General features: G+C 40.4%; 1 protein-coding gene across 5 annotated transcripts in view; it reads right to left on the bottom strand.

The window, feature by feature from the left end:
- Nucleotides 1-16,801, bottom strand: part of CSNK1A1 (casein kinase 1 alpha 1) — a 32,230-nt gene that overhangs the window by 13,659 nt on the left and 1,770 nt on the right. For 3 of the 5 annotated variants that reach the window (XM_058848771.1, XM_058848770.1, XM_058848772.1), the window contains exons 3-5: nucleotides 6,576-6,702; nucleotides 4,824-4,922; nucleotides 2,337-2,420 (exon numbers count right to left, since the gene is read on the bottom strand). In XM_058848771.1, the coding sequence (XP_058704754.1) occupies nucleotides 2,337-2,420; nucleotides 4,824-4,922; nucleotides 6,576-6,702 (310 nt within the window). The remainder of the gene's footprint in view (nucleotides 1-2,336; nucleotides 2,421-4,823; nucleotides 4,923-6,575; nucleotides 6,703-16,801) is intronic. The other 2 variants (XM_058848773.1, XM_058848774.1) reach the window with 1 other exon arrangement.

Here is a 16,801-nt window from a genome sequence, read left to right as displayed (position 1 = left end):
CTCAAAGAACAGTGGCCATTCTGCAGAGCACAAGGCCAAAACCTTCCCCAGCAAACAAGACAGCTTGTTCTTGGCTCATTTGAAGGCTCCCAGAACTCTGCCACAGCAGCAGGACAAACTCGCTGGTTTTAACATAGCCAGGAAGCTGGAGCCAAGGAATGGATCCAATTTGGGTTTCTAATAACCAAGCTTGCCCAATGATTTGGTATTTAGCAACCTGAGTGTGTGGTAATTAGTGTGTGGTAATCAGTGTGCTGCCAGCCAGCCCACCTACAAAGGGTCATCCAGGCTGTACCTTCTTGGGCAAGATTTCAGGACTAGGCAAAAAAAGCTGAGGCAGAAAGAAGTACATAAGGAATCTTTCAAATTCTAGCACTCAAACTTCAAGCTCCAAATCCTGATTTCAACACTGGATTAATGCTACAGGATCAAGGACTACAATCCCTACAGACTGATCAGTGCTGCAAAAGTAACTTGGGTGGGGGCAGAACATGATGGAAAGAAGATACTGAAAGTTTGACAAAGTCTCAGTAAAAACCAACTCGGTATCACCTTAAAGCTGATTCCAGAACTGAAGATACATCTTTAAAAGCAAACTGGAGACTAAAATACATCCAAGGCTGAAATGGGGGATCATTTCTGACACACTGGAAGTGCTGTGCACTAGGAAGTTCAACTCTGTGAAGTATCCAAGATACCAAAAGTTTCTGAACTGCAGAGTAGCTACGGCTCAGAATTCTGATTCAGGAAGATTTACCAACTCCTGTAGCCTAGACAGGAAAAAGCAAAGCTAAAATCCTCTTAAACTACAGGTGTCAGAGCAGAAAACATGGGGTTGAAGTCTTGCCATGATTTATATGCTAACACAAGGCACTGCAGTGCTACATTTGGTGTTCAGGCGAAAGTCACCCTGCAAGCCCAGAATGCCTGGAGCAAGGGCCATAAACCCAAGTTTTTAAATCAGCTCCACTGCTCAGACAGCTCAGCAAGGTGTGAGTCTTGGCTGTGCTGCACCCACTACAGGCAGCTACTCAGTGAGAATGGATATGTTCCCTGGCTACCAGGAAATCATCTGATATGGCAGGTAATATTTGATATTGAAACCCAAAGCAGACAGTATAAAGCTTTACGTGATTGCTTGGCTGCAACTGTCCTAGAAGCAAAGCCTGAGCTCAAATGCAATCCCTCATTTTCTGATTTGGTTCACAACACAGACCTGTAACTGGGTATTATTTTACAGCAGCAGCAGCTTCCCTGGGGAAGTTTGCTCTGTTCCCTAGCTCAGGATCAGTCTGTAATTCCCTGTGGATGGGTTGAAGGCAAAGGAGTGAGTCCCTCCTGGAAAGAATTAAACTGGGAGACACAGCCCAATTTGGATGAGCACAGAACGTCCCAGTGCCAGCCCTCAGGAACACATTCCCAGATAACCTCACACCACCTTCTTTCTGTTTGTTGCACTATCAGCAGGAAACTGGAGAAGTAGGGCACGATTTTTGCCAAGAGCAACTAGAAGTAGATCAAAGTCTGTGCCTCTGATAAGAAAGTTTCAGAAGCAGACAACAGAAGCCTGTCAGCTTGTGTACAGCAGGAATCCGCCTGGGATTTAATCCATGGAGACTACTGTGGAAAGCTGTGGACCAATGGCCAAGCTCCTGAGCAGTGATTCATATTCAGCAATTTCCAGCTGTCCTGCTACCAGCTGGCAAATGTCTTCCTCTCTCTGCAATTCATCTTCTCTTCAAGAGTCAGAAATACAACATTAGACACTACAAGATAAGCTCCTGCTTCTCCAAGACACAGCTTGTTGGAGTAATTTCAGTTTTTAAGCACTGTGGATGAAAATATTAAGTCTTCATTACACATTTGGGCTGATTTTGAACAAAAACTGCATGGGGAGGAGTCTGGCTGAAGTGTGAACAGAACTGCTCCACGTGCATCCATAGGAACTGCAGGAAACCTTCAGCAAGGCAAGCAGGAGCCCTGCTACTTCATGTCTATCCTTCACCACATTTTTAGGAGATTGCCTTTTGAGTTGGAAAGACCACATATAAAACCTGCACCTGAAATCAAGCACGTACATTTAGCCCTATCAAAGTTTAGAAATCATTCCACAATTTAAACAAGCGCCACAGGGAAACATCTTAGTAATGTTACATGTTTGCCAAGTATGTCTGAATAATGCCAACATAAGAGGTGCTTTTGCAAGGTCTACATTCTCCAGAAAAACGAAATAAAAAACAGAAAAAGAAACCAAACCAAACAAAAATAAAAATAACCAAAACAAAAATAAAGCACATGAATTTGGGGTTGAGGTTGGAATAGGAGACAGTTCAGACCTGGTTTAATCCTGAGAAAGATGGGTCCTGAGAAGTACTAACAGTCATGCTTCTTTTCCTCTTCCCCACTGGAGATTCTAAACACTGAACAAACAATAGAGGGTGGCAGTGCATCAAACAGTCTTGCTTACATTGCAACATTGGCCGGCGCAGACAGGCAACACCGAGGCGTTCGAGAAAGAACAGGGTAGCCAAATGCCATCCTTCTTCCACCAAGCACTGTACTTTTCAAAAAAACTGTATCTTTCCATCTTTTTTGGGTTTTTTTTTTTAGCAATATTTTGATTATTTATAGCTGTATTATTATATTTATTTTTTTTTTCCAAGGAGAAAATTTGACAGATGGGACAAGGTAAATTTCAACTGTGAGCCGCTCCAAAATGGCACTGCCTTAACCAGGGATAGCAATGGTGACATTTGGCTCTATTAAAAAAGGAAATTCAAGTTTTTGCTTACAAAAGCAGCCTTTGGTTCCACAAACTGCCCTTCCCCCAAAAGACATTTAGAAAAAGTAAATCTTCAGTAAGGAAGAGGTAGAAGGCATTTAGTCACCTTAAAGTTTACTTTCATAAGCATGCAGGGCTTATTTCTAGCAGAGCTGGAAATTCATCTTTTAAGGTGGGAGCAAAATTTCTCCCAGTCACCAAATTCAAATTTGGAAAAAAAAAAATCAGTTTTTGTTTTGTTTTTTTTTTAAATATAACTGACAGGAAGCTACTGGAACAAGATTACCATGCTGTTCTAGTCTTTGTGGCTGATTTTCTTTGAACTGGGTAGAGTCATCTCTAAAAAACCCAAAACTACACTTGGTTACAAAAAGAAACATTAAATACTGTATGGTGGCAAGTGTTTCCTAGACAAAGCACTTGATTCCAAAACTGAAGGAACCCATTCCACTCATGTAAAACTATTAATTTGCTCCTGGGTCAGGGCCTACCTCCCTAACCCCCTGAGACATAAGTAAAGCCCTTGGCCACAGTGTTTTACCACCATATCACTGCATGGCTCCCTAACTAATGGGGAAAAAATCGAATGGTTTGTAGGCAATTTTGTCTTTCATTTCAGCTGATGCAAATCTAATGTGTTCCTCCTCTAAAGTAAGCACAGCAGCAATTTCTAGGCCATTAATCCACACCAAGATGAACTGGAGTGCAGCAATGCCAACCTAGCATGACTGTGCAAAAGTATAGAAAAATGGCCCAAAAAGAACAATTGGAAACCAGAAACTAAAACTAGGAAAAAACCAAAATAAAAGTTTTCAAGTTCTACTTTGAGTCATGCCAGAAAATTAAGGAGCCTAAACTGCTCAACACAGCAGAGAAAAATAGAGCTGTACAGAGTGAAAGTATGAAACTTGGGAACAAACAAAGTTTAACAGCAACAGGATTACATAAAGACTGCCTTTCAGCTGGAATTACAAGCTTTCCCAACAATGGTTGTCTCTAAACACTCAGTGCATTGCACCTCTTCAGACAAGAGCTGTTATCTCACATTATCCAAGCTTTCCCCTTCTAATGCTCATGGCCCTGAAGTTGGCATTCATACAGGCAAACAAAGGTAAACATTTTGATTACTGGTAGTGCCTAACCAGATGAGACATCCTGGGACGGCAAATATAGGAGATAAGTGGGAATCTTGCTTCCAATAAACAGCTTGATCACGTACATTTGTCCTGAAGTTAATTTCTAATCAGTAGCATGCTTAATGCATTGCCAATGCTGCCTGTCTGCCCGAGCTCGACATACAAATTGCAGGATTAAGCATATTTCACTCAAGAAAACTAAAAAGAAAATGAAAAAGTTGCCTTCTAGGCAGGAAACATGCACTTCTGACTATGTTTACCCATCCCAAAAAGTGTAACAACCTCAGCCCACCCCCCACCCACCCTCAGCTTTTTTTCCCCCCACAAAGTAAACTGAGACAAAATTTTTGTTGTACAGCAGGTATGCTACAGCTTAACAGTTTTCCATCAACATAACTGCATCATTTATTTTATTTATAAAGGCATCTGCATGTTGGCTCTTGGTCTTATCCACAATTCTGATGCTTGAAGAGACTTTACCAGTCTGTCACTGCAAGATTTAATGCCCTGCTGACTGGTAGGTCAGGAGCTCCCACGTTGGCACAAATTGTTTTCATCCGAGGAAGTCAGCCCCAAAGCCAAAGGTAAGATTTGACTTTTATCATAGAGGAATAAAATGCTATGACAACAGGTATCTTCAGAGAAGTAGTCAAGTTTTCTCTAGGGTTAGTTTATAACTTTAAGTCTAGAAATCATTTTGCAGTCAAGTGCATCTCCCAGGGTGGGTCACAGACCCATAGCATTTACAAGTGGACACCAAGAAAACCAAGTTCTCACACCCAAGAACTGTGGTTTAGCATCCAAAATAGCAGTTTTAGCAATGGATTTTACAAAAGTTGTGCAGCTGGAATCAAATCACACAGGCATTCCCTCTGCAGCTTGGAAACAAAGAGCTTTGGACTAACCTTATTACAGTGACGCCCAATACCCATTAGGAAGTTATCTGGTTTAATGTCTCTGTGTATAAAATTCTTTGTGTGCACATATTCAATTCTACTGATCATCTGTAAAAAAAACCAGCAACATGTAAGATTTCAAAGTGAGCAAGACATTTCATTAAACCTTCAATGCAAGCATGAATTTTTAGTGTTACCTTCCTCTGCAACTTCAGTTTATGCATTTCCTTAATGAAAACAATTTTTTTAAAATGCTGAGTATCTTTTTTCCATGTCAAAATTCCATACCCTTGGTCAGAAACTGGCAGATTAAATACCTGAGTATTTCCCAGATATTGAAGTTCATGTGTCTAACTACAGCATCCTATTAAAAAGTAATTTTTTGTCATCACTTCAAAGGTTTTATAGCTACCACAAGCCAATTTTAAAGCTCATTTGCTCCCCATGTCCCAGTTACTCATTCATCTGGTTATTCATTCATCAAACATCACTTTTCCAGGTAAGAGTTTTCATGGAGCAAGTCACAACTTGATGGTGGTCCATCCTGTCATATCTAGGCTACCTTGATCCCAGAATACCTGGAGACATGGAGATACTCTGGCACATCTGTGTCATCATACAGGGCCAACCCATTTCCTGTGGGTGAGATCACAGCCCGTGGTTGTGGCACAGCTCTGCAGCTCCTCAAACACTCCTCTTGCAGCCTTGAGTTGTTACATCACAGCCCTGACAGCTGTTTGCTGGACTGTGCCCTGAAAGCCACTCCTGAGCACTGATATCCCCCATTTCTGCCTGTTTCTCAGCTGACAGCTAATTAATGTTTATTATCCAAAAGAATACTGCACAATCCCCTTGTGGATTCCCTGCAGATGCTGTCACACCCAGACTCTGGCTAAGTGAGCAGGCAAATGGCTCTCTAAAGCAAGCACATCACCCTCTTAGGGCAGCTGAGAGAGAACAGGGACAGCTGACCTTGTCTCCAGACAAATGCCTTGAGTTTCCTTGGCCAAAAGCCTGGGATTCTACGAGCATCTGGCTAAGTGACAACTTGGTACTGACATCAATTACGTAACATTAGATGAAATTTCAACTACCATTGAAAAATTCAACTTGAAAAACCCTCACTGCTTTTTCAAGGAGCTGAAAGCAGCACAATCAAGCCATTTATTAAGCAGCAAGAAATAAATATGGCTGCTCATTTCAAATGCTGTTTTCTCATGACCAAGTTGGAAAAATATCAACTGCTATAAAAAAAGACTTCAGAGACTTTTAGAGGCCTCGATTATGTTGGAGGTAGAGTGGCATCTCCACTAACAGCTTTAAGAACTCTCTGTGAGGACCAAAGAAGGAAGGCAGTTCTTTATTATTAGCTCACTGTCTGCTCCCAGAGGCTACAGGAGGGTGTGAGAGCACAGGGCCAGGCTTGCATGTTGTCACCACTGAATCACATCACCCACAACTGGAGAATACTTCAACCCCCTATCACAACCCCCATGGTGATACTGGCAGTGAATCCACCCAAATTAGTCTGACTATTTTAATGAAGTTGCCCTGAAAGCAGCAGCACAAAGGAGCTGGCAGCTGCAGTGCCCTCCCACTCAGTGCATTTTGTAGGGCAGAGCACACAGAAACCACCCTTACTTTGTCCTTATTTAGGTCAAGTGTTCACTTAGTGCATAAAACACTGCATTAATCATTTATCCCACTCTGCAGAGAACCCCTCAGGGCCCTGAAGCTGCTCCCACCAAGGTGTGCACGTACCTGGTCTGCTAGCATAAGTACTGTTTTCATCGTAAACCTGCGAGAACAGAAGTTGAAGAGGTCTTCCAGGCTGGGCCCGAGAAGATCCATGACTAGAACATTGTAGTCCTTTTCTTGACCATACCACCTGCAAGACAGGAAATGATCCAGCATTAGCAGGAGTCTTGCTGCAGCCCAGGATACCATCAGTGCTCTCAGCTGCAAGGGCACGTTGCTGACTAATGTTCCATCTTGAAAGCTAATGAGAAATTAATGCCGGTAATATCTTATTTTTCCTGGAAACAAAAGTCTGAGCACAAACCAGAACACACAAGCTGGCAATTCTTCCTGAAAACAGTACTCCAACAATCAAAATACCAAACACCAGAATGAAAATGCAACCATAGCAGCAGTGTCCTTATACTGAGGGGTGTGTACAACACCTGGACTGAAATTCCTCTGCAGGACACCTTACTCTCATCCTTCCTGTAGCATTTCACTTCAAAAAACCATCCTGAAATGCTTCAGGCTGTTTTCAGGTCAGACTTCTCTGCACCAGACCAAAGCAGCTCACTCATATACTTCTTAATTTATTTTTCAATTTAAAAAATGCCAATCAAGTTCTATTGTCCAATTAAGTTGAATATAAAGGCTCTTCATCAGATTTTTAATATCACAGAGAAAGAAGCACTTAAGTGAATGTCAGAAAAGCAAAAGTAGAAACATGACAAAATATTAATTGCAGCTGTACTGTGATAGTAACCTTTAAGTGCCCAATATATCAATTTGGGGCAAAAATAAAGGCTATCAATGTTGTGAGGACAAACACAAGTCCTTCCATGGATATTTTCCTTTCCAATCCATGTTTAACACTTAATAAAGCCCTGATTTATTGCATCTGCAACTGGGGGTGGTATCTCCTCACCCAAGCTCCTGAGCAGGTCTGGAGTCACACCCTGGACTCCTGCACATTTGAAAGACAGGGTTGGAATTTTCTCCTCTCCAGTCCTTCTGCACATCCCAGATAACTACACCGAAGTGACAGCTGTGTGTGAAAAACTGTTTTGAAGCTGACATGACACCTGTTTGATCAGAAGGCTGTAATTTTGCCTTTTCTAAGCTTCCTTACACATCAAGGACACATTCCCAGTAGTCCAGGGAGATTTTTCCCTCAATTTCCCAACAGCAGTGGCATAAACAAGGTACCCCAAGGATTTGCCTCCTAAGAGCATGCAGATAAAAACAAAATAATTCAAGATTCAGCTAAAGTAGCTGCTGGGGCTTAAATATCTGTACAGACACTGTATTTCCACTTTAGGCAAAGACTCCAGTACACCAATGCATGGTTGTCTGGAAAACAGTTACCACTGATAAAGTCAACAAATTCCTAGGTACTCACAGGATTCCAAGCTTAGCTTAACTGGAGTAGTAAAATAAAATGTTTACAAAGGCAGAGAGAAAAGATTCTATATTTGGATTTGTTTCAGGAACTGCTGGTCAGTACCTTCCCACTGTCTGGATTCTAGGAGAAAGCATACCCTTCATTCCTGCATTGTTATAAATCTGATAAAAGTTACACACAAGCTGTGGATCACACTCCTTGTTTTCACAGATCAGTCTAAGACATTTATTGATTCCCTACATCAAAATGGGATACAGAAAATATGTATTTTGAAAGCAATCATTCAAATGAAATGTCAACAGAACAGCTCTGTAAACAACTCCAGGAGTCACAGGTGAAAATGAAACATTTTGGTCACCTAAAGTAATGAAAATTGGAGCAAATGACCTGCCCAGGTATTCTGTCCTTTAAAATTGAGATTTGTTGTGAAAAAAACCCAAAAACTAGAGAGTAAGGGCTGAAATGAAGAATTCTAAGGAGTAAATCAAGATCTGGATGAAGTGCTATTTTCTTCAAGGGATGGAATTCTAATTGAGATACTGAGTGTAACTGTTCAGCACAGCAATGGTTCAGTGCCCAAGAGATGCAATGGAAAGGAAAAGGATCAAAGATCAGCCTTCAGTGGAGCTAAGAAAATTTAGTCACAGTCTCACACACAAGGTGAAGCTGCTGAAAAGGAAGCCCACCCTGGAAGGTACATTTTAAAAACCTTTTTGCTCCTCCACAGGGATCTGTCTGCTGAGTAAGTGCAGTAATTCAGGATGATTGCACAACCCCTGTTTGGTCTATTTCTATGTATGAACAAGAAAATTCTCATCTCCTGACCATTCTGCACTGGTGGAAAGCACATTCAATTCTCCAAGACAAAAGAAATAAAACAGAACCTTTTAATATTTCATTCTCACATTTACCTGCCTGCAATTCCTCACTGAAGACTGAGACTGCATTTCACTACTGGCAACTGGAACTTCTTCCAAGGTATCAGAGTGTTTTATTTACTTTACTAACACTCCAAGTAAGTTTTCATTTCCCTTGGAACATTTCCAGGGAAAACTGGATTAAGAAGTAAAGCGACATCATGTCCATTCAAGGTGTAGGAGCTGCTACTACTGGCAGCTCTGAATGAAAGAACATTAAAAGTCTTGGTTTTCTTAGGAAATTTTATATAAAAAGCTGGTGTCCCAAAAAGAAATCTTCACAAGTTCTTATACTGCATCAGCAGGGAAACTTGGAATTATCTACTAATATAAGGGAATGATCCATACAAAGCCCTGGGCAACTATTAGGTGGCACTGGGATCTCGGTATAAAAGTGTGCCCACACATCTGAGAGATCCATGGACTTCTGTCAGCACACTTGAAGTCCTTTCCCTCATAATAAAGTCAAGGAAGCAACACATTTTAAATAAGGATGAGTTTTGGAGGGGAGTGAAAAATGGGAGCAAGAGATTGAACTACTTGACAGCCATTTTGGGTGGGTAATTACTCTGATTTAGTTATATGCAATGTATTATTTCAAGAAGAGAAGTTAATTTACTAGAAAAAGTTCTTCTAGTCTTTCTTTAATTGATTCTTAGTGTGCTTCACCTCCTTACACAAAACATTAACAGGACATAATCATGAGGAATAGCTGAGTTTGCCCTTGAACAGGCAGCGTCACACAAACATCTGACACAGATGTCACAAACCTACTTCACCTTCAAGGTGTGCCCAAGCTCCCAGGCAGAAAAATGCTTCATCACTCTCCCTTCCCTCATCTGTTTCAAGCTATATAATCAAACTCTCCCAATTAGTCAGAATACAGTAAACATCTTTTATGAAGCTTTCTATCAGAGCATGGTTAAAGGCTGAGCACAGTGACCTTAATTTCACTTCAGTGACTTCTCTATGTGAAAAACCAAGACTGGCCACGTCACCAAGTTTCCAAATCATGTGGTTTGAGAGCATAAATACAAAGCAGAAATTTTCTAACATCTTGGATTTTGGGAACTGTGGGAACATCTAAGTCCCACCACACAGTAGTCTGAAAGCATTTAATTTCTAAATAATACACAATAAAGCAGGTAGGATGTGACAAGTGGATGTTTACTTGAACTGACATGGGGTGGGTTTTAAAATTCTCTTGACTAACCTTGAGATAAGGAAGTGAAGTCTTGATGCATATCTAATACTTGGTGGCAAACACCGTAGTCAACTCTAACCAAACTTTAAATCCTTTTGCCTTTTCAGAGCTGCATCTTTCAAAAATCAATAATTTCTATTTCAGCAAGTGCATGTTTTGTAAATAATGTCAAGGACAAAAGAACTGTTTGAGGAAGTGTTTGTTAATAGCTTGGTTTGTTTAGTTTCCATTTTTTATTTGTTTTACCTAGGAAAAACATTTCATTTGGTTATTAATAGTGTTTTTTCACATCTTCCTTTGAAAGGGTCAAACAGAACTAGGCAAACTAGCAGAGGAAGGGCTAACAGAATCACAAACAGGCCATGAAATTCCAGCCCAGTTTCACACCACTGTGTCACTCACACAATTCCAGTCAATAACCAGCAGTTTCATTCACTACACTGGCAATCATAATTGCAAAGAGGTAACAAACCCAGCACAACTACCCAAAATGTGTGAGAAATAAATAAAAATATTAAGAAGATTCACATTAAAAACAAAACAACAACACAACAAACTCACATCAAGATGAAGGAAATTACTAATTAGTAAATGACAACTCTAAGCCACTGGTAAAGAAACCCCAAATCCCAGAATTCTGAAGACATAAAGGCAATAAAGGCACCTTGCTTTGCCTACAGCTTATACAAAAAAAAACAGAACATGAGCTCAATGTCACAAAAAAACTTTTCCCACCACAAGATAAACCATGACAAGGCCATTTTGTTCCAACTTAATAAAAGCTCTCCTCAATCAACACCTGCTTTGCCAGGTAAGCCATCCTCCACTAAAGGCTTCTGTCAGCTCCATCACTGACTATTCCCACAGGGGCTCTGGCACCTGGAATTACAGAGCTACAGGAGGCTGTGCTTTTGTCAGACAAAAATCATCTCCTGGTGCCTCACTGCAGGGAAGGACAATTCTTCCAACACTGGAATATTTAAACTCAAAACTTTACACTTCCAGAAATGTTTATACTCCCATTACAAAAAGGGGGATTTTAACTTCTTTGACATTACATAAACTTTTGCCACTTTCATAAATTATGGTGTGTGACCCTATGATTACTCTGTGTAATCCTATGTAATTAAGTTTCCAAGCACCTGGGTTTTCAAGCAACAAGTGAAAGAATTCTAGTGACAGAAATGGGAATTGTCAGAACTAAAGTGGATAAAAAAGCTGTTAGAACAAAAATGTAAGGTGAAAAAGCAAGCTGGAAAGAACTTGCTAACAGAATTACCTGAGATCACCTAATTAGTAAGTTTGACAAGTCAGCAGGCACATGAGGGAATATGCAAGTCTGGAAGGCTTCATGGACACAAAGGATTCAGACATCCCACAGAAATGCAAATGGAACTGATCTGGTGAACACTCTGGAACTGTATTCCAACCCTGCCAGCCCTAAGTCATTTACACAAAAGTCTCTGAACTAGGCATCAGTCAGATGATGGGACTGAAAACACTGACCTCCCTGTAATTACACAGCTCTGATATCCCTGAAAAATACCAAGTTATCCTAACCAGGAAAAGTGCAGCTGTTCTACACAGAACCTGTGAACTGGGATCACTGCTGCAAGCCCTGTCACCAACTCAGGAAAGGAAATCCAAATCCCAAAAAGAGCAGATTGTGACCTCTGCAATCATTTCCTCAAACAGCTCAAGCATGCAATTATTTGTTATAGCTACAGGAGGATGGGGAAAGGTTATTAACAAAAATGAGGGAAAAAATAACTGGCAGTTGAGTGCCTGTGGGTGCAAGCATTATCTTTAGGCACAGAAGCTCTCTGGCTCTCTCTGCCCAACAAAACAATCATGAGCACTGCCCTGCTGGCCTAGAAAGTTGTGATGTTGCACCTGACTGATTCAGACCCTTCAGCTCCCACGTTCTCAGCACAGACCTCTCCTGACAAACAATGACAGTGCAGACAAACTGGAAAGTGAATAATGCCTGTACAAATGCACTGAGTCTTACACACACTGAAGCAACACGTAAGAGAAAGGTGATTATTACAGATTCATTTCTAATTGACACATATTTTATATTTCTGCTTTATCTCCCCTGAAACTGGAAAAGCACTTAACTGTTAGCCAGCTAGGAGTAATATAAATGAATTTCACATAATATGGCATGACTGAAATCCTGAAGTGCAATATTTAGCAGATGTCACCTAACGTTAGTTGCCATGGAGAGCATGAATTAGGCCACCCAAGTACTAAATAAAGAAACAGCCATGAACACCCTACGCTATGGAGTTGGCTCCACTCTATAAATAAAATTCTGGATCACTTTTTGTACAGTTCTGAGAGCAATACACCAAGAATGCCAGCACAACTCATCCCCTCGACAAGGAGGTGCTTTCATCTGCCCAGGGTGATGCTGCAAACACGCAGCTGATTCCCTGTTCTGCTGAGCTGTTTAATAAACCTCATTAACACCTGGGAGGAAGGCAGGAGTTGAGTTTCCTCTGCAAAAGTCAGGAGTTGCAGTTCAGTGAGAAGGTGAACCATTAATCAACAGTGGGGACAGCAAACATCACTGAGGAAATGGATATTAAAATATTATCTCTGCTCATAGGCTTCAAACAAGAGTAACACTGACCTCAAACTCCAAAACCTGAGTTAAGGCAGGGAGAAAAAAATTCAAACTGTGATCTCTCTTGGATGCTTTGACAGAGTCCACAAAGACCAATTCAGACAAGAGTTTAGATTGGTGGAAACCAGGAAATCAATTTTATTTAAATATATTTCTTTTCTTAATAATAAACCATAGGTATTACTTTAAAATATTATCTTCCATTTTATTTAGAGGCACAAGAAGAGGCTTTAGGTTACCTATCAGATGGCTCTACCCTTCAATATGCAGATTAACTAATAACAAAATTAATAGTAGGATTTATTGATAGAAACTTTTTTTTTCAGGGGGAGTCGGGCTTCTTGTGGGTTTTTATGAGTGTTTTTCTGCTTTTCTCATGGTGGTTTAGGGTTTTTTTTGGTGGTTGGTTGGGGGTTTTATGCTGCAGGAAGTTACTGAGAAAACAGTTAAAAATGAAGGTGTTTGAGAGGTGTGTTTACAGCTTTTTAAGCACTGCTTAAAAAAAAATATCAATGTTTCAAGTACTTAAGGCAAATTGTGATAACTCAAGATTACCAACCTTGACCACGTTTTTCCATTACAGGTAATATTTAATGAAGATGTATAAGGGCAGATTCTGTTGTTAATAATTATCCAGCAACATAACATGGCAGTAATAAAACAGAAGCACAAATACTGTAGATAATTTTATTGTTTTTTCCAGAAAACGATACTCAATAGAGAATTTCTCAATACCAAATTATTTGCAAGTACTGCATTGAAAAATGCAGAAATGTACAGATTGACTTATTCAGTTTGCAAGAAAACTTTGCAAAAAAAACCTCAAAAAACCAAAAACCACTAAGTCAGTAACTTTTTGTTTCTAAACTTACAAATAGCTGATCTTCACCAAGGATACAACCAATAGTTGATGAACACCATAAATGGCAAAAACATGAAGAGTGGCTGTCCCAGGTAATTTGAATAATTGCTTTTGTGAATAAATCTTTATCAGAGTTACACTGTGGACAAACACCCAAAAATCAAACACACTCTGCTGCATCCCTCCAAGGCAGCACCAGGAATTGGGAAATAAAGGTGGATAGCCCCAACTAATAGGATCAGTGCCCAGTTAACGAGATTACAGCTCAAAATGCTTTGTCACTGAAAAAGAAAGGAAAAAAAGCAAAGGGCAGCTGATGAGAGGGAACAATGAGAATAAGCCCAGCAGAATGCTGGGGCCTGGCCATTGTGTCCTAAAGGCACAGCAGACTGTCACAATGTTAAGCTTGGTTCAACAGCCTTTTGGGAAAAAAAAATAAGGTAATTATTAAGCAAAATTTGGACATCAAGAATAAAACACAGCTTAAAGTTTTTTCTGGAGTATTAATGAAGGTTTTGTGAAACTTTTGGGTTAATTTTGGAAACTTTGCTGCTCTTCCAGGAAACAATAAGCAGCAAATTTAGAGATCTAAAAAGGTTAAGAATAACCAGAGGATAAAATTTCCAATTCATTCATGCCAAGCTCATTTCTTGCTATTTTCTGTGCAAACAACATGTTCTATTTCAGCAGAATCAAGCACCAAGGCCCCTTGCTCAACCTCCACAACAGGTGAAGGCTCACTGCTGACCCCAAAGAAACATTAAACTCTTAACCCCAAAACTGACATTTTTGCTCATTAGTTTCCTGCAATGAGCAGAAAGTCCCTCGAATTAACCTTTAAGGCAGTAAGAATTTCTTGGTTCTAGATAACTCCAGTGACCCTCTAGATATGTGTTCCTGTAATCCTAAATTGCAATCACATCTAAAGGCAGAACTGAGCTTTAGACAGGAGTCCCAATGAGTGAGCAATCCAGACCTCATTTATTATGTCAGCTCTGAGTCACAGAGCCACAGCAGAGACCACTTGAGTGAGGCAAAGTCACATCACGCAACTTCCAGGAAGTTGATCTTGGCCAGTGCATCACTTAAGTAGGTGAAAAATAGAGGAAAAGTCCCTCACTCCTAATGAGGAACACAAATTTTCGTGTTGATGTGTCCAAGATGTGGACTGAGTTTTATAAAGCATGGCAATGGGGAAATCTTGGCATGATTCCTTCACTTCCTATCAAATTCTTGTGTTGCTGTTGTTTAAAGGTGTCACATTACAGAAATTTTACCAAATGTATTGACTTTCTTTCAGCTTGATTCATCCTTGTGAATACACTGAGCCAGGAACAGCTTATTCCAATGTGACAGCATATTATTATAACACAATGGTGGCACATGGATTATCAATGACACATGCAAAGTGACCTAAGTATTGACTTGGATTCAGAGCACCATGGATTCTGCTTCTACTAAACACAGAACATTTCAATATTTGTCACAAGAACTGTGCTGGTTCCCTACTTAGCTTCCTCTTAAAAGAAAATAAACCTAAGAATGCTGGTTTAGGTTTTCTCAAGCATCATCAAACCAATATCAGAGAAACCTCTCAGGGAGCATCTGGCAGATAAAAATAGATTTACAATTAATGCTGCCTCTAGAAAGAGTATTTCCGAAAGGACACTTTTCTAGAAAAATACTAAAAGATAAACATTTTGAGAACCTGAAAAGACTGACTGACATTATCCAACAATCACACACCTTTAGCACAGGGAGTCTGTGAATGTGCTGAGCATTGCCTCATTTGTCTATTCTCAATTTTTTATAACCTTGTATATTTTTAGGGGGTATAGGAACGTCAAATACAGAGGAAAGTTGTAGCTGAAGCTAGAGGCAGGTTTGTCAACATGCAAGGTTATCATCAGTATCTCCCAGGGCATTTTAACCAAATACAAGGAATTAAACAGTATCTCAGTGGAAAAGACAAAAATTTGCAACTTGGGCCTCATTATAGCACCACTCATTCATTTACTTTTCAAAAAAGTAGTTCAAGAATGCCTGCTTTTCCAGTTCTGTGATGAAACACCTGATATCTGCTTGCTCTGGCTGTTTTCCCAGTTATCCCTGTTTTAGCATGCAACGATACCATGAAAGCTTTCCAAAATGCAACTCCTATTGCTTCAGTTGTGAAATAAAGGCAGGAACATTTGAGAAAAGAAGGAAAGTGTATTCTCAAAGAAAGACTGCATCTGTTTGCACAGCAGCAACTCTGTTGAAGCTGCAAGTATTTAATTCAGGTATGTTGATTGTATCCCTGCAAAAGGCTGGAGTGAATGAGGACAGATGGCCAGAACACTGTCTCCTCCAGCTCACATTCAGGATCAGAGCCAGTTGTGTTTGAGGGGAGGGAGGAGGGAGCTATTAACCTCAGAAATGCAGATTTATACTTGGCTTTGTCCAAATTAATATAGAATCTTGGCCAAGTCATCATGAGAACTTTAACACAGACCCTAAATGTCAGTATTGAGCCTGTACAAAGTCAGGAAGGGTTAAATTCAATGGAATCCACAGTTTGACACAGAACCTAAACTGGTAAGTTTGTGCAGCAAACAAAAATCCTTTATACCATTGTAGCAAGGAAAAAAATATACTAACTTTTAAAACAATTATTAACAAAGTTTCAAAAAAAGGAACAACGTGTAAAAAGTCTTGCTGGAGAAAACTGAAGTTTCATGTAACTCTTTGATGCCCAGATTCCAGAGCTGGGCACTACCCCAGGGTAACACCTGGATAATCCCATGAGGAATAACCTCTCCAGAAGTCCTGCACCAGCCATTTTCTTCCAGATCAAGAAATTCTGAAACCCTGCCGAAAGTTTCAGTTGGAATACGAAGCAAAGAGCCGCATAATGAGGAATTGGGAGGGATTCATCCCGTACTGAAAGCCTGGTGACGCATCTGTTGCGGGCAGCAGAAAGGAGCTGCTGCCATTTCATTCCTGCTCCAGGTTCTCCGCAGTCTCAAGCCTGGCGGCTCTTAACTATGAAAGGAAAAAGGCACAAGCCCGAGCACGTCCCTTGTCCCACCAGGAGAAGGGGGAGGGTTAATCACGTCCAGCCGCCATTTTCTGAGCGGAGCAGGAAGACATGTTGAAAAAAAAAAAAAAAAAAAAAAAAAAAAAAAAGAGAGAGAGAGAGGCAACAAAAGAAAGCAGCCATTTCCAGGGCCGGCTCCCAACTCTCCCAA

Source organism: Poecile atricapillus, chromosome 13 (assembly GCF_030490865.1).
Source record: "Poecile atricapillus isolate bPoeAtr1 chromosome 13, bPoeAtr1.hap1, whole genome shotgun sequence".
Lineage (NCBI taxonomy): Eukaryota > Metazoa > Chordata > Aves > Passeriformes > Paridae > Poecile > Poecile atricapillus.
The sequence above is the reverse complement of the archived record's forward strand: the minus strand, read 5'-3'. Positions and strand labels throughout refer to the sequence as shown.